This window comes from Mastacembelus armatus, chromosome 14, assembly GCF_900324485.2.
Source record: "Mastacembelus armatus chromosome 14, fMasArm1.2, whole genome shotgun sequence".
NCBI classification, from domain to species: domain Eukaryota; kingdom Metazoa; phylum Chordata; class Actinopteri; order Synbranchiformes; family Mastacembelidae; genus Mastacembelus; species Mastacembelus armatus.
In genome coordinates this window covers 4,796,737-4,816,061 of record NC_046646.1, presented here as the reverse complement: position 1 = coordinate 4,816,061, position 19,325 = coordinate 4,796,737, and the positions used below count along the sequence as shown (strand labels likewise).

Sequence of the window (19,325 nt, the reverse complement as noted above, 5' to 3'; positions counted from 1 at the left end):
AGGATATCACATCTTCAGCTGCCTGAGCTGTCTATCTACCAAGGTGATTTCCCATGGCAGCTCATCTTAAAAACACCTTTTGCTGCAGGTCACCTTTTAATAATATGACAAACATGACATGAGTTATTTAAACAAAACTGAAGTTGGAAACAATGACATCCATTAGGGCGAGGTGGTGATGGCCAGTGACATTTAATTTCTTGCATGTGTGTTATTATTAGAAGATGTGAAACTGAGGGCTTGCTGTCATGAGTCTTCATTGAGGCTCAAGTCGTGATATTTTTCCCCTTTTCTTTTTTTGCTCGCTTACCATAAAATGCATTGCAGGCACGGACAGAGAGAGGGAGAGATGGCTATAGAGGGAGGGAGGCTGTGTGTGCCATGCATGGACGGCCCCTCTGTCTTTCAGAGACACTGCAGCAGCTGCATGCACGCGATAAGAGCAACCATTGACAGCTAGCTCCCCCTTTTTCTCCTCTTACACACAAACACGCACACTAACACAATTTCCTCCTCTCTTTCTGTCTCCCTAACCACACACACAAACATATAGACGTTTACATGCACATCAACCTCTATACAGTTTCCTCCACAGATGCTGAAATTTCGAGTACCCTTTGTTGCCAGTCAAAGGCCTTCCCTGTAAATCATTTTGTTCTATTTTCTCTGTGATGTCAAAATGCAGCAGGGTTAAACATGGATAAGATGCAAAGATGGGGGGGCACATTTCTTTTTTATTGCTGACAGAGAGTAATCACGTAGCACTTGGCAGACAGCTACAGAACACAGACAGAACACTGTGACTGACAATCCTCTAACTGTCCACATCTACCAGTCAGTCTGATGTCAGATGTTTTCATCTCACTTTGTCTGATGTTGTTACTTACAAATGAAATTGCCCCTTAATGATATATTACTATTGGTGTGCTGAAGTTCTGCTATCTGCCTAGTGTGTGTGAACTGGTTATGATGCTCATTATCCTGCACCAAAATTGCGACTTGCAAGTGTCACCGTGCATTCCCAAGATGTCCAGGCCTGAATGCATCATCCATGTCATGTTCCCTTTGTCCAACCCAGACAGGAAGTGATCTCTGTGGAATAATATCCCTCCAAGCAACACACACGCAAATATATACAACCGGCAGATTGCCAGCCCAACCTTCTCAGCAGTTCAACAAACAGTTTAAGGCTTGTGTCTTACATACAACTAGATCTTCAGCATCTTTGCATAAAAAAGATTTAACACAGATGAACCTAGACAACAAATGGAATTTTATTCAATATATGTGTCATGTTAATATATAAAAATGCCAGTAACATACATGCCAATCACTCTGATCTACTGGTAACATTGAACCTCAAATCCATACAGTCTACAGAATGTCTAAGTGCCAATTAATTGGTGGTTCCTTCCACGATTAGTTCATGTTGCGCTTATAGCTAATCTGTATCTTGGCAAGAAGCCACGCATGACCTGGCATCCATCCAGGTCTGGGAGGCGTGGAGGCAGCAGCCATGAGAAAGCCCAGCACAACGCTGAGCAGCCTGGAGAAGATGTGCCAAACTGCAGCGGCACAAAGGAGACCTCAGTGTTTATCAAAGATTAAGCAGGTTTAGTATTTCTCCCTCGACCCTCCTCCTCCTCTTGCCTGTGCTAAAATATATGCATGTATGCGCACGTATATACACACATACGCATCATCACCTCCAGCTCACACCCTAATTGTTCCCAGCCCCGAGAGTTTAATAAAGAACAAATTGCAGTTATTGGTGAGCAAACAGCACAGTACAGAGGTGGGAGCGTGATCATTGCAGCGCCAGTGCAGTAAAGAGACAGAAAGGACATTAGCCAATTTAATTAATATCTCTGTCAGTCTCAGGCTAAGACTGGAGCTGCAGACAAGGGATGTAGTGAGCACACAGAGTGTAATCTGATGGTGATGTTTCACAGTGCCACTGGATTCTTATGACACATTTGTAACAGACTGAAATGCTATTAGAACTGCAAATATATGGTAGAGTTTCTACCTGTAATGATGCAATCAATCCACAGCACTGCAACCTAGTAATTTCTGACACAATCATGGTACCGTCATACAATATGAAGCATATTGAGATATTACATAATTGACTCTCATCTTTACACATGCACAGACTGCCAATAAGACTACAATATAACATCTTGTGTTATCTTTTTTTAGTTTAATTTATATGGTAAATTTTCTTGATTTTTGGTCCCTTAGAAAAGCACCACATGCATTTTTAATAAAGTATATATAGATAAAAATTTCTATTCTGTCCCACAAAGTCAATAAGACAAAAAGGAGAGAATAATTATTTATATTCATTACTGCAGCTGCCTATCTAACTATCAGTCTACTTACAGTATCTGTCTATGCACCAAATGCCTTGTTTCTTATTTAGGTCTTCATGGGTTTCTGTTTTTTTTTTTTTTTTACTCTTTTAGCTTATCATGCTGCCTGCACACTGCCCAGCCCAAGTGTATCTACACGTCATGTTCCCATAATTCTTTGTGGCAGCTGCAGCCAGATTCATGCACAGGTATTGATTTTCTTCCCAGCTTTTTTTTCAGTGCAGCCCTTTATTTATCTTGCTAAACCCCTGCCACAGGGTGCAGGGAAAGAACCAGAGAGAAGACACAGCGAATTCAACATGAGAGATGCTTACCACATAACCTGGATTTATTTTCATTTATCTGTTTTTTATCTGACAGCCCTGCTCTGCTGCAGAGTATAATCCTGCTCTGTGTGGGATGCACATATAGGTATGCATGTATACATATGCATGTATGTTTGCAACGGTCCATCCATACAAACAGTTCATTCTCTCCATTCTCCACAGGCCACCTAACCCATTTGTGTGTGTGTTTGTTTGTGTGTGAATAAGAATACTCTAGCCAATCATGAGCAGATAGAATGACGAATGTTGGAGAAAGACTCTACAGCCAGCCTGTCACACGTCAGTGTCCCAACCCTGCCTGTCGACAGAGCGACAGAGGGAAAAATAGAGAGACTTTTCCTCTTTCTTCTCTCCCCTCCTTCTTTTACATCTCTACCACACAGGGACCATTACCCACCCACCCCAGCCTCCAGCTCAAGGTTGTGCTGAGCCAGTTGCTACGCTTTCTATGTAGCATTTAAGAGAAGGGGAAAACCAACAACAAGCAAGCACGGCTTCTTCTGACAAAAGACATTCATTACACCATGGTACCTGCAGGCTACACAGTATATGGCAAATGATTAACTCCCATTCCACTCTCAGGACAAATGTCTGCAGTGGGTGGCACAACGGTGGTACAGACAAGTCACAATCCTTCTAAAAATGTGTACACTTTTTACACAGCTTCCTTTAATCTTCATTTATTCTATATTTACATGTTAATGATACATTTGCGTAACCTGTGTTAACATCCTCTGTCTGAACATACCTGCCTACACAGCCCTCACAGGCTTGAAGTTTAAACTGAGTGTATCCATAGTGACCAGGATAAGTTAAAAACACACAGGTCAACTTAGTTTTGTTTGATTCAGCTGCCATCAATGGTGCAACCCTAAACTCACTGTAATTGGCATGCTTCCACACCAGCCCAGTTTGAAAATAGAGGAGGAGAAGTGGAGGAGAAACAGTGGGCAGTGTGGAAACACATGATAATATCCAGCAGCCTTTTGATAGTAGCTCTTGATATTTATTTCAAAGGCCCATTATACACAGCCAATTAAACCAACAATGCGGCTGGCTCGTCTTCCTCAAGGCAGTGGCTGTAGGGATGGAGGCTGGCTGCAGAAATACCTCCAACACACATCCCAAATGTCAACAAACATGAAAGAAACTGTGAAACATACAAGATGGCTCAGCAAAAGGCCAGACTGCAAGTGTTAGCCCAGTCTGCAAAGAGCCAACATCTCCACATGCTACCAATCTCAGCAGCACTCAGCAGTGATGGTGTGAATGAAATAGTGCTCATTCTGTGTTGTTCAGAAAGAAATAACTAAGTATTGATTACACACATAATAGTTCACATTTGTGTGGATGAGGTAGTGACGGAAAGAGTGACAAGAAGAAAAATGAGTAAAACAAGTATAGAATGAAACAGAGGAGAAATGAGGGAGCAAAGCGTAGAGAATCTGTGGTGTGATGGCAGACAGACCTTGTGCTTAGCTCGTGTGCTGAATGAAAAAAAGCCCCAATGTGCGTGTGAGTGACTCTCTGCAGTAACGCTGGGGGGTCGGCCCCCTCTCGGCCTCACTGGCACTGAATGCAGAGCACGCAGCATCAGGCCACAGCAAATGACTACAAGGCCTCCTCAGTGACTGCAGCACAGGCTGCACCTGGGGAATGGCACTGCACAGCAACACAACCGCAGCCACACACAGACCATCACAACACATCACAAAAGGTAACCCTACAGGTACATACTATATGTGTCAAGCAGATACAGTCCATAACAAATGTACAAAGATTTAGTTTGCATTTAAGGTGATATTTTAATGGCTTCTTGGTGATGTAAATATAAAATCTAATCAAAGAGGTCTTCTTATCTGACTTGTCACTTTAATGTGCAGAGTGCCACAGTATTTTAGTAGTCTGACTGGTGCAGGATTTCTGAGGCCTAAATGAATACATTTGACTTTAATATAGTCATACACTCATACATCAACTAATATTACTTTTTTACACAACCAATAAATATACATTTACTGTTGCCTTAAATTTGCATTTGTACCACTGTATTGGCTGTCACACTATATTACTACAAATGATAAGAATAAATGCATTTAGATACGAGTAAAAGACAGCATAAGTTTCAAAAGACAATGTAATTTTATATGCAGTTGTGAAATGCATGCAAAACAAGCCAGCTCTTGTTGTTTCATTTCTTATCTAACTTGTGATTATTTGGCATCTTAACAAGAATTATCTGTGCTGGGTAAGCAGAGGGCAACGGTCTGTGCACAGCATAATTAATGTAAGGAAATTATTGTGTTAATATGCAATTTGAATGTGTGTGGATTTAAAAATATTGTGTACTAGCACACATAGAAACAATACATTTATCACAATGGAATGCTTTTGATGGAAACAAATTTATATTGGCAATATATGCTGTATATCTACTTTTGGCCATGGCCATAAATCATAAAAATCCATTAAACCCATCACATTCAGACTTGGCCCTGATTGGTTCTCCCTTGTAAACAATAACTGAAATCCCCTTAGTTAGGAAACCTTGGTTGTAGTCCCAAAGTTTTATTGATACACCCATTTGCAAGTAGCAAATTTCACACAGTCAAGGTTAAGCTAAGTCAAACTGGTAATAGATCAGCAAAACTGGTCACTGCTTAAACACAAAACATTTGTAAACTCAGATTTCTGACTTATTTCAGGAAGGGATTTAGTTTAATGATATGCTTTTAAAGTGGAATGAGAATGAAAAAAAAAATAAATCTTGATATACAGTAAGTGAAAAGGTCAAGTAAGTAAAAAGAGTTTAAGTTTAAAAGTCAGGACAGAAGCATGAGATGGACATTTCCTGCAACCCTTCTGTTAAAACCCAGGCCACTATAAAACCACTATATCACAGAGCACTGTTGCATTTGTTGGATGTTCAGACTGAATGCATTTTTCATCATAATTTTTCATTCTATTCTAAGGGCCACCAGGGTTCTTTAAGTGGTGTTTTGTTAGTCTACCCTGCAACAACTCAGAAAAGGTCTGCATCCAGTGAGACTTAGAGTGGGCGTGTCTGACGGTAACTGCACATCTGCTAAACCATTTCAATTATTCATGTCGCAGACAGAAAACCTATATTTCACAAAGTTTATTTTTGCTTAAAGTGTTGATATTGTTTTTATTCATTAAAAATAAAATATTGAAGCTTGGTTATTTAGAAGAGGGGTTGAGCCATCGTTCTTTGAGCTGTCAGTTGGTCTGCATATAGGCTCACAGATGTGGATAAATACACACACACACACACAAAGTGCACTTAAAACGAGTGTAGTAGAGGATAAGGGGGGTGGACGGTGTGTCAGTAGGGTGTGTTCATTGAGATGTGAATAAAGACCATTTGCTCATGCATTCATAGGCTTCCGTCATCCATTATTTAACATGGAGAAGAGTAGTGAATTGGTGGCTGGATGATTTTTCTGACAGTGTTTACATGGCTGACAGCTACAGACATGATGATTTTTATGGTTCAAGATAAACACTTTGCTTTGACAGCAAAGGTTCAAAAACCTCTTTCTATAAAGATAACAAGTGAAAAAGTTGCAGGATTTCAAAAAATCCAACATATCTGACGAGTTGGTGATAACTTCAGAAAATCCAAATATAAATGTAATCAGAATGAGAAAACCTACAGTATAGCTTGCATCAGCACCATATAGCATCCTTAGGGCAAATCCACTTATAGACAATTAAGAGATCGCAATATATTTCAACATGGCTGATTTCACCACACCAGATAAATGTAAAAGGTCAAAAAAAAGTTGCTAGCCAGCATTTGCCCTCCATCCAAAAGCAAAATGACATTAGCGCATGTCTATTGAGTTTGCTAAATGCCCCACATAAAGTGAATTTGCCCCCCAGGACTGGGAAACAATCACGCAGGCAAGCGTTCCATTTAAGTGATTTGAATGATCAGAGCACTGCAGTGTGTCCTATCAGCCAGAGAAATGGGTCAATACACTAAGACTAAGTGACACGGCTGGCAGCTTGCGTGGAAGACCAGGCAGAGGAAGAGGAGCAGGACCTCAGTCACTGGGTCAGACAGACGAGAATACACACACACACACACACACACACACACAGAGTAAGCCTGGCTAGCTGGCACAAGCTAGGCCTTTTGTCTAGGCTCATGTCAGAAGATTTGCACAGTAAACACTGTGCTCCTCATAGGACAACGCCACTTTATCCAAATATAATAAACTAATGTTAAGGTGTAACTAAGGTAGTTTTGTTCCTTTAAGCTAAAGAATATGTAGCGTTATCTCATCTTTCTTTCCACGGCTGGTTCATGTGTTTCTCTTTTTTCCACCTGCTTTTCACTAATTCCACTGTAACCAGGGCAAGAAAGCTTAACCCTTGTGTGGCGTTTATATTTTTGTTATTCAGCCAATGTACAAGGGTCTGGTGGATACACTTCATTTTTGGGATTTTAATTCAGCGCAGCCAAACAAATTTACAGTGGGTACGGAAAGTATTCAGACCCCTTTAAATTTTTCACTCTTTGTGTCATTGCAGCCATTTGCCAAAATCAAAAAAGTTCATTTTATTTCTCATTAATGTACACTCAGCACCCCATCTTGAGAGAAAAAAACAGAAATGTAGAAATGTTTGCAAATTTATTAAAAAAGAAAAACTGAAATATCACATGGTCATAAGTATTCAGACCCTTTGCAGTGACACTCATATTTAACTCACATGCTGTCCATTTCTTCTGATCCTCCTTGAGATGGTTCTGCTCCTTCATTGGAGTCCAGCTGTGTTTAATTAAACTGATTGGACTTGATTAGGAAAGGCACACACCTGTCTATATAAGACCTTACAGCTCACAGTGCATGTCAGAGCAAATGAGAATCATGAGGTCGAAGGAACTGCCCAAGGAGCTCAGAGACAGAATTGTGGCAAGGCACAGCTCTGGCTAAGGTTACAAAAGAATTTCTGCAGCACTGAAGGTTCCTAGAGCACAGTGGCCTCCATAATCCTCAAATGGAAGAAGTTTGGGACGACCAGAACTCTTCCTAGACCTGGCCGTCCAGCCAAACTGAGCGATCGTGGGAGAAGAGCCTTGGTGAGAGAGGTAAAGAAGAACCCAAAGATCACTGTGGCTGAGCTCCAGAGATGCAGTAGGGAGATGGAAGAAAGTTCCATAAAGTCAACTATCACTGCAGCCCTCCACCAGTCTGGGCTTTATGGCAGAGGGGCCCGACGGAAGCCTCTCCTCAGTGCAAGACACATGAAAGCCCGCATAGAGTTTGCCAAAAAACACATGAAGGACTCCCAGACTATGAGAAATAAGATTCTCTGGTCTGATGAGACCAAGATTGAACTTTTTGGCGTTAATTCTAAGCGGTATGTGTGGAGAAAACCAGGCACTGCTCATCACCTGCCCAATACAATCCCTACAGTGAAACATGGTGGTGGGAGCATCATGTTGTGGGGGTGTTTTTCAGCTGCAGGGACAGGACGACTGGTTGCAATTGAAGGAAAGATGAATGCGGCCAAGTACAGAGATATCCTGGAAGAAAACCTCTTCCAGAGTGCTCAGGACCTCAGACTGGGCCGAAGGTTCACCTTTCAACAGGACAGTGAACCTAAGCACACAGCTAAAATAACAAAGGAGTGGCTTCGGAACAACTCTGTGACCGTTCTTGACTGGCCCAGCCAGAGCCCTGACCTAAACCCAATTGAGCATCTCTGGAGAGACCTGAAAATGGCTGTCCACCAACGTTCACCATCCAACCTGACAGAACTGGAGAGGATCTGCAAGGAAGAATGGCAGAGGATCCCCAAATCCAGGTGTGAAAAACTTGTATCATTCCCAAGAAGACTCATGGCTGTACTAGCTCAAAAGGGTGCTTCTACTCAATACTGAGCACAGGGTCTGAATACTTATGACCATGTGATATTTCAGTTTTTCTTTTTTAATAAATTTGCTAAAATTTCTACATTTCTGTTTTTTTCTGTCAAGATGGGGTGCTGAGTGTACATTAATGAGAAATAAAATGAACTTTTTTGATTTTGGCAAATGGCTGCAATGACACAAACAGTGAAAAATTTAAAGGGGTCTGAATACTTTCTGTACCCACTGTATGTTAAAATACTCAAGAGATGTTTACTTCATCCCAATTACAAGCAATATAAACAGCATATATGGTTAATATTTGCCCTTTTTTGTCAGTCTAGACAACACGTTAGCCCAACTGACACACTGCCTTTTCATACCAGCCTATACAACACATGAGAGGTGGAGTGTTACTGTGTGTATGTTGCATATGTAAGAAAAAATGGAAACCTGAACACCATATAAGGGTTCATCTAGGAGACCATTTAGTACCTCAAAACCATTCAGCAGGTTTCTACCTGACCAAGCAGTGAGTTGGTCTCATTTGTTGCTAGCCTGTTTATATGTAAATGTGGCAGAAATGTGTGTTAAGCATTCAGACTGTGTTTATTAGGATAGTCTCTCATTCCATTAGCTTTAGAAGCAATGAGAATCTTACAATAATAGTTCAGCAAAGAGGAAAACAAGCTCTTCATCAGTAAGTAAATACTAATGCCAAGTATGAAACTGTCAAATAGTGTCTATTTCAGACATTCTGTAACACTTCCTTCAGTAAAGAAAGACACCAGGACTTACTTTCAGCGTTGATTGACATTGTGTCTTTCTCCCAGGACACAACAGTGATGTAGGCCTCCACTGAGGCAGGGATAATGCACTTGAAGACCGCCACATTGCCCCTCATGGCTTTCTGGTCCTCCACCCGGACAGTGTAGGGCTCTCGTAGGACTATGACGAGGGTAAAGAGAGGTGGATTGTGCATAAGATGGATAATACTGAGCAAAAACATGCTAATCCTGATAATAGACCATGATTGTGAAGTGTAGACATTCATGAGCAGAGAAACTGACCAGCCTTAATGTGAACATCTTGGCTCCTGATTCTCCCTGAGGGGTTCTCCGCTGTGCAATAGTAGGTGTTGTCGTGGATGAGTTTGCTGAAGCTGGAAGGAGGTATGTGGAAGATCTGAAGGGTGCCATTGGGGTGCACATGGCGGATCCCTGGCACATCATAGATCTCCTCACCTGTGGCCAGATACCAGCGTAGTGAGACAGGGGGCACACCTGCGGCGGGACAGGGCACCGATGTCCCTGTGGTGCTGGCAAACACTACCTCTTGCACAGATGCATTGACAAAATATAAGCTGGAACGTAGATCTTCACAGAAAACTGCAGAGAGAAATGAGATTACAAACATACGTTTTAGACAAACGATTGCCGTTTTTTTTACTTCCTATAAAATCTTGCTCATGTTTTTAATTAAACTGTCCCTTCTACACTTAAATCTCAGCATATTTGTACAGTAACACAATAATTCTTTTTAAAAAGAATGTATCATGCATCTGTTTTTTTTTTTTTTTTTTCTTTTAATTTAGGCCAAGTGTGTATTTCCCTGGATGGCAGTTGTGTTTGTGTTCACTGCAGTGCAGGAAGTCTGCCTCTTGTTGTCTAAAAAGAGACATTGCGGCAAAGCTCTGGTAGAGCAGCAGCGAATGTGAAATAACAAAGCCAGCAGGTCACCACACCTGCTTACAGAAAATGCACATCAGTAGCCACACCCTTTACCTAAAACATGCACACCTGTGTACATGACATACACCAATGAAATACACATACCTTTTTATCACAAACCACTTTAAACAAGCTTCAAAGGCAAACACAACTCAAGACTGTTCATTTGTCAGTGCCTTCAGGGGAAATAGGAGCATTTCTTTATAACTACGTAGAAGAAAAGCTTAGTAACCTGCTGAACACTACATACATACATCACATTTATTGTGTAAGCAAAGATGATGAAGATCATATTGGTATTTGCAAGCAAACAATCATATATCATCTTTTGATTGATTTTGCTTCCATGCTTTCATCAGAATTAAAATGAAAACAGCTTTGTTTCATCTTTGTTGTATATAAGACATCTATCACTATAACAACTAAACTGTTGATGGGGTGTCAGTCAGTAGAAATCAGTCTGTGCAGTTACAATTCAGGTGTTGGCAAAAAAAAAAACAAAAAATCAAAAAAGCTCTAAAATCTTGTACATGGGCAGTTTGTCATGTTTGTCTACACAGTGTGCAGCAGAAGATGGTTCCAAGTCATCTTAATTAATGAAGCATGTCAGTGTAATGTGATGCACTTCCATTGTACTAAGTTACTCTGCTGAATAAAACTCTTTGCTGTAATAGACAACCCACAATGTGGGCATGAAGCCAGGATATGTATACTGGCTGCAATCCAAGCAAGACTGTTTAATGCATCCTGTGCCTTTTAAAAGTTTGACGTATTTAACTATGAAAAAAATAAACAGTCATAACGTGAAAAACTGTAGAACCTCATTTGGAGCACTTTTCTAAGAATCTGCAGTTTCTGGGGAAATAAATAAATACGTATCATACATTATAGTACCACTTCTCTGTCTGCTTCATTTACAATTTAGTTAATATCTGCATCTGCCTTCTGGATAATCTGGATTATCTCTGCACTGTCAGAGGAAACAAGAACCTGCAGAATACAGGTTTCTGTTTTTTTTTTTTAAATAAAATAATTAAATAAATATATTTATTCATTGTTGTGCAAACATGGCTGTCAACAATGCATTAATATATATATTTAGACAAACACTATCTACTACTTGCTAAAGTCACCTTTTTATTGGTTTTCAATAAAATCTCACATTTACAGAAAAAAACATGTTCATGTTGAGCAGAACCTTAAATGTAACACAACACTTGCATTGCTGAAGGGTAATTTATTTATTTATAAATTTATTTATTTATTTTCTGTCTGTGCAAACTACTGATCTGACCTAATTTCTACAACCTGTGTATGATGTTTGTAAGGTTTTCCAAGAGTATTAGTCATGATACTGTAACAATTAACAGTGCAGCTGAAGACATTATGCAAATAGACAAACTCTATTTGACTGCAGCATAACAAAACAAACAGCAAAGAGACAAAACACTGTTTTCTAGGCTGCATATGTGCTGTTACCTATTGAAGATGTTTTTGGATTTGCACTAAATGCATTAAGCTTTTACATGCCCTATAAGGATAATGGTGGATTGGCACTACAGTAAAAATAGAAAAGAGGCAAGTCAAAGGAATCACATTTTAGAAATACATTTTTGTCTGGTAGCTGATGAAATACTACAAACTGTGGCTGAGTGGGCTGAACAGCAGTATGTGCAATACCTACAGTGTTATGTATAAACAAAGTAAGGGCTGTTAACTAGAGTTGTTTAGTTGAAATGAACTATATCTCCAGGGAAAACTAAAAAAGTGTTTTTCAAGTAAAAAGTGTTGGCAAAATGCAAAAGTTCATAATTCACTGAACAACAATATGCAACAAAAAGAAGCAGAGAATAAAGCCACTCTTTAGTTGTCTATTGTGTGAACAGCCACTGTGGGTCACAGACTGTAAATGTTTCTGGCATCTGTGTTGTACAGTGTATCTCAACAGTCTGTAGTCTCCATAAAGGTGGGTTTCCCCTTCTGTCGCCAGCCTGCTTGCCTGTGCGACAGCTGCCAATCCCCCCTCCCCGGAGACCAAACATTTTAGCGCTTCATAAATTCCTAATGAGCGCACTCAAATCACCGACCACTTCCACCCACTGGTTGTTCAACCTGACAAACAAACATTGTGGTGTACACATGTTTCTGCACATTTCTAGCTACACTCACTTCACACATTCAGGACTCAGAGGGCCAGGCCAGCAGGTGTTAAAAAGTGAATAGCTCTATCTGTCAACAGCTGCACGACTACGGTTTCTTATCCGAGAGCTGGCAAGAAAGGGCAGAGGAGCCATGACATGAGACAGTTCTGTGATCATTTTAAGAGACTCCCTGAAACATAAACATTAATTACCTGGAAATCACTGATTGTTTGGTGTTCACAGAGAATCTTGCTGCAAAGATTAAGCATGAGCCCATAATAAACACAGATTATATCACTGCTTTTATTGCCATTTTGTATTGCCTCAAAATAATATGACATTGTGTTTGCTTTAAAAAAGGCTTTAAAATTGCTTCAGTAATACAGCACAAGTACCTAAACAACAAAGTAGCATGATAACTCATTCAAAATTGCTCTCTATCCATAGTATCCATAGTCATAAAGGGGAAAATTCTCAGGGGTTAATTTACAGTCATGTAATCACCCAGAGTAACAGCTTGTCAGTGGTTTTCACAGGTAGGAAAATCTGTCATCAAGATGATCATAAAATCACAGCATCTGTTATGAACAGCAGGGAGCTACTGTGTGTGAATGATCAGTGGAGTGACTGTTTCACCACAATTTACTTAATTTGGCTGCAAAACAGAAACACGTGCTCTCATCATTTGAATACATTTCTAATGATGATCTCCCAAACATCAGAGTCCTTATTGTACACACGCACGCATGCATGCGCACACACACACGCACACACACATGCACGCACGCACGCACACACACGCACGCACGCACGCACACACACACACACACACACACACACACACCTCTGCTAGTGTTAGACACCTTGTAGTTTCAGGTAATTTACAATGCGCTGCACTATACTGTAACACTGATTTAAGAAAGGGACTGTGGAGCACAATTTAAACCTGTGAAGTGCACGCTCCCTGTTTATTCAGAATATACAGTACATGGCACCTATTTTAAACACAGCCTCAAACACATTGTTTGGCATTCATGCACGTGCATCTGCGAGTTTTCAGGTATATCACTTTAATCACATGTTGCAGACCTGCTAAATGTCTGAGCATGAATCTTTAAGTTCCAGTATCTACATTTCTGTTTTTACATTTTGAATCTGATGAGGAGCCAGGACATGAAGTTATACAGTTTTTATTTGATTACTAAACTGATTTATGGATGTCTGTTCTTCCTGACAGCAGAAATCCTGCCAACATTGGTTTGGCCAATTATACCATAGTGTGTATGATGTCCATATGTTCAATGTGAATGAGTTATGACTCTGAGATGAAGTGGAATGATGTTTGTAGGAAATTGTGGTTGTCTGGTGATAAGTCAGAGTGAAAAATGTGTTCCTGGACTTTGAATGGTGTTGTGTCTGTTCAGAGCATGTTCTCTGATCATATTCAGATAATGTACTTGTATTTGTTTACACCTCTACTACAGTACTGACTCATGAACTATGAGCAGCTGCTACATTTTACTGTAAAAATCCACCAGTGACTCCTGCAGTGTGATGGCCACTGCAGTGGTCTGAATGAGAACAAACAGCCTCAGGGTTGAGCGTGTTTGAAAGGTGACTATGTGAAGAGACATTGCCTCATAACTGTTTTTGTCTCAATCTGCTTTGCACCAACTCATAAAATATTATGACCACAACCTACTTCATGGTGGCTGATTTCTTAAGATGGGAACTCTGCAAAACACTGCCTGATCCCAGCAGGTCATATAGATCCTGTAGGAGGGCATTTATTTTTCAGCAGCGTGCCAAGGAGAACAGTGAGGATGGGGATTGAGTGGGGAGGAGGGAAAGCACTCAGATAGCGACAATTGAGAGAGACTGAAAGAAAAATGTAAAGATAAGGGAGAAGATTAGGAGAAATGCCATTGCAGGTCAAACATATGCTCCATCTCTGTTTTGGTTCTGCATTCTTCCTTCTCCATGCTCTGCTTTGTCTGTTTATATTCCTCTCTAACCTTCATCTCTCCTTCACACTGCTCTGACCCTGTCTCTCACATTCAGACATTCAGGCCTGTTCCACCTTTGCACAAGGATACAGGTGCAAAAAAAAAAAAAGTACAAGGACAGAGACTACAAAGTGTGTGATCACACTGAACCCAGCTGTCCACTGACTCTCCTGATCTGTATTTATCATCCACTGGACCTTCACAAGTCCCTGCAACTGGAAAACCCACAGCAGAAAATCAAAGTTCTGTAGGAAATGTACAGTGTAGAACATACGTACACTCAGTCTGCTGTGTTCACCTGGGTTAAAAAAAACACAATGAACTACTCATCCTAAAATGCATCAGAATCAAGTTAACGCAATACATTCTTTACTACTTATTCCCTATCACTGTTCAGTAACAGATATAAAGCAGAAATTACATAAACATAATTTCTGTTTTGGGGCTGGTGGAGGGGGGGGGGGTTATTAGAATATTTAATGTAAATTAATACCTCAAGACAAACCATCCCAATTTATCAGAATGTTTGCTTTCAACCAAAGGAGACAGTATGTGGGTGGCTGTTGGCTGTCATCAAGTGTGTTTGTGTACAGTGCCGTTAAATAATAATCTCATTACCAGCTGTCATAAAATAGCAAGATGTAACACATACAAATGCACATCTCAAAGATATGTAACACACAAGTTATGCAGAGGGACGTGGTACAGTTTTCAGGATCTATTGATAATACTGGAAACATAAGAGTCAGAACAAGAGAAGGCTGAATCTTGACATGGAAGAGGAAATATCTGTGTGGAACATGTCAATGATTCAGCCTAGGTTGCTTCAGTAAACTCTACAAATCCACAGTATTTCTATCTCCATTTCCTATATTTGGCTTTAACATCACACACATGCCATTACAATATTATGTTGCAGGAACACCAACCCACTCCCCTGCCTATCATGCCCACACACACACAATTACTCTCACTAGAGCCACCATATGCTAGCCTGTGCCAGATCTTAATCGACATTAGTTTTCCATGAACCAAAACCATAAAGAGGAAAAAGTGATATTGTTCAATTATGAATGTCACACATCTATAATAAATGGACTTTCTCTTTTTTTCTGTTTTCTCTCTCTCTCTCTCTTTTTTTAAGGCAGGAGGTGGATCCTTTTGGGTTAGTCAAGTGCATCCCTTCTAATGCAGTTCTCTGATTGTGGAGAACCTACTACTGTGTTTAGAGCTCAAGTACACCAGACAGTCTTTGGTCAAGGGGAGTGCACACATTAATGTCTGGGAGTCCATGAATACAGAGGAGAATGAGGGCTTGGTTGACCAGTGAGACAGTGAGGACTCAATGCACGTAGTTATTTTGCTTGAGTAGAATATTCCTTCTGTCAATATTTCTCCATTGCAAACCATACCAAGCCTTTTATTTTCCCTGTTATGTGTGCTAGTAAGAGCCATGAAGTTCCACTCTGACAATGCCCATCAGTGGTTCCTTCCAAATAACCCAGGCAATTTATTTAAGTACATGTCTGATCAATGCAGGTCCCAGTAACACACAACATAAATAGGCCTGTGCATTAGCCCACTGATGTGTCAGGGGCTTTTTGCTTGGCCTGTGTTTACCTCAACCAAACACCATTAATCAACCTTAGATGAATGTGCACAAAGGCCTCTTCTTTTCTTGTTGAAATGACAGAAAACACGTTGGTGCTTTGTTTTATTTCATGTTATCCTTATTCATTAATTGGCTTTCTGCAACAGGAGTCTAATATTCACCCTTTCTCTCATGACTTTACCACACAGAGTTTGTTATTAACAACAGCCCCAGTCTGTAATGTATTTAAATGTTAGAGTCCAGTTGGCTCAGCCACAGTGAGGCTGTCACCAGGTCAGAGAGCTCTGTGGTGCTACAGTTGGCACCAGGGTATCTAGACGTTAGGGCAGCTCCACTGGGGCAAACAGGCACTGAGCCACACTGACAGCTCATGGTAGGCAATGCAGGTAATTAAGGCACAGCTCTGCAAATACTGCCTAGGGAGGGGAGAGTGGGAGCTGTGGGATCGGAAAAAGGGGAGGTGTAGGGAGGGGTAGAGGACAGCAGGGCCTCATGATGACAGTGAGTAAGCATCAACCCCCACCCCTATAACCTCCACCCCTCCTCTCCTCCCCTAGGGGCTTACACAATCGGTAGAAAAGAGAAGTGCTGCATTGAGTTGAGATACACAAATTGGAGAACAGGGTCCCCTCTCCTAAATCTCTGACTCCCAATTTGCCTTCATGAATAATGTTGAGTGGTGTGCTTAGTGCCATGCAGCCACTATGTTGAAACCATTGATACCTCCTCTGATGGCAACTCTCTGGAGGGCAACTTGGGAGACACTGTGGAATGAGTTAACTGATGCATATGAATGCTCATTTAAATATGTAGCCACAGGAGAAGAGGGAGTTCTCATGTACTGGGTACAATGAAGACCTTAATCAGCTACATCACCAAGGTGGAAATGGACAAATACTGAAAATCAACTGAGATGGAGGGAGAGAGAGAGAAATAAAAAAGAGACAGGGCTAAAGGAGTAAAAAGAAGAGAAACTGAGTCAGTAAACAAGTTATATCTGCTGCCACTAAAGCTAATATGCAAAGAGGCACCATGAGAAAGAAGACAGGGAGGTGAAAATAACAATATGAGAAATTTATAATACTCTATTACCCTTCCTAAATCCCACAACACTCAAACGACAGCACGCAGCCAGTGAAGCAGCTTCTAATATTATTCAACATGAATATCCAAGTTTGACTCAGAGTTTGGTGTAGATGCTGGTTACCTCCCAGAACTCTGCAGCCACAGACGTTATCTCACATACTGCATCACAAAGTAAAACTAACATGCAGTCATCATGTATGGCTGTCCTCTGAAACTTCACATTAAGTGAGAAACTTTAGCCATAAAATCCAAATGTTCTCTAATTACTCTAGGCCAGAACAACTTTCTAAATCATAATCTAAATACAGCACTCACAGCATGGCTCTATGGATTACAACCATTTTAAAATATTCCAGACTCAAATATTTCTGTTGACTGGATTGCCATGAAGTTTTTTTTCCACACAGTCATAGTCCCCAGAGGATGAAACATACTGACTTTGGTGATCTCTAGACTTTTTCTCTGGCACCTTTAGCATTTGTAGACATTTATAGCTTTGAGAACTGTCTGTTTGCATAAAACTGCATCCTGAAGAAACAGTTTAATGTTGTGGGAAACATTTCTATTTATTTGCCTTCTTCAAGTTACATTATAAGCTCAATACCACTGAAGCTGGCTTAGAAACAGAGGGAAACAGTTAGCCTAGCTTTGTAGGAAGAGAGAATAGACTCAGCCTACCAGGACATCTAAAGCTCATTAATGCTGTATCTTGTTTCTTTAATACATAGAAAAAAAGTGCAAAAGCAACAAGTGCATTATGGGAGGTTATGTGCTGGACATGGTCTATAAGACACAGACACTTCGTAGAGACTCCTCTGGTTGCCTGGCAACATCACAGTCTTGACAGGACCTAAGAAATAGTCAGACACATACCCTCTGACTCCAGTCTTTGTGCTATGTTATTAACAGCTGCTATGTATGACTTTACATTTAAAGGAAAGATATGAGAGGGACTCTTCTGACTCTTAGAAAGAAATATTTCAAGAGATATTTCAAGAAATGATGAAATATTCCTTTAAGTTGAGAATTTGTCAGCACTCCCTTCTCCATTTAGTTGTATTTATAGTTCAATGCATCAGTCACTCAGTCACTGATGGATTAACTGTCTTGCACATCACAAGAATGTTAACAGGAGCAAAAATGTAGACTCTCCAGCATGCTGAAACTGGTGATGTCAAATTTTAGTTCTCATCTTTATTAACCAAAGTGCTGCAGTATATTTCTAGTAAGAAAAATTTAGAGTTGTTATGGACTTTCTTGCCTGAACAGTTCTACAGTAATTGACTCAAATTTGTATGTCATATATTGAAGCACGATGTACACACCGTGCATGCTTTTAAGAAAGGGGGAAAGTGTCATTATTTCTATTTCAGTAAAATTCTTCCCACCTCTGCTTTCTTTACTGTCAAGTGTAACTCTGCCTGAGCTGATAGACAGAAGAGAGTGGGAGAGAGGGCTGGATCTCAGGTGAGCTGAGAGGGAGGACATTAAACCCAGCAGGAAGGGATGAATGAGAAGATTAGCTGAAGGAGGAAGGCTGACAGCTTGAAGATCATCTTCATACAGTATTATACTATCTCAGCACAGGGGCCTACATTATTGCCAGAATATACATATCATATCCACTTCATAAGAACACACTACATATTTTCTCATATTGCACTGTGAAAACAAACACAGTAAGAGAAAAATTTTTGCGGTTTTGTTCAATACAAGTTTGGTACCTCAAAGGAAACAGACAACAAATGTTTACACTCATTTCTTATATCAGTGTGGTTTTACCAATAGGTTCACTGAACATGTCTTGCAAAGCCGATCCACTAATACAAGTCAGTGTCATATATATTTGCTTATGTAACAAACACACATATCACTTCCCTGGGCCTCTTTTGATTAGTCAGTCATCAATAATGAGGGAAGATGCTGAGTGAGATGCTGTACAGGTGTATAATACGTTTGCAAGTGTTGCCTTTGTGTTACTCTCACTGCATAGAATACATTTACTTACATCTTAATCATGGTATTTAATATACAATGTATTAGCAATTAATAAAAAAATATGGTTTAATTTCATCAAAATGGATAAAAATTTAATTCAGTTTATTTGAGTAGCACCAAATCACAATAAAATCATCTCAAGCCACTTTGCAAAGAAACCCAAATAAAAA

The 19,325-nt window shown here is 40.2% G+C and overlaps 1 protein-coding gene across 3 annotated transcripts in view; it reads right to left on the bottom strand.

Moving 5' to 3' along the window:
* The window catches only part of dscama (Down syndrome cell adhesion molecule a), a 73,829-nt gene extending 55,057 nt beyond the window's left edge, over positions 1-18,772 (bottom strand). For 2 of the 3 annotated variants that reach the window (XM_033325545.1, XM_033325544.1), the window contains exon 1: positions 9,381-9,501. In XM_033325545.1, the coding sequence (XP_033181436.1) occupies positions 9,381-9,486 (106 nt within the window). In that variant the 5' untranslated portion in view covers positions 9,487-9,501. Of the gene's footprint in view, positions 1-9,380; positions 9,531-9,652; positions 9,971-15,701; positions 15,710-16,416; positions 16,432-18,752 lie in introns of those variants that run through there. The other variant, XM_026328335.1, reaches the window with a different exon arrangement.
* Positions 18,773-19,325: the final 553 nt, after the last annotated feature.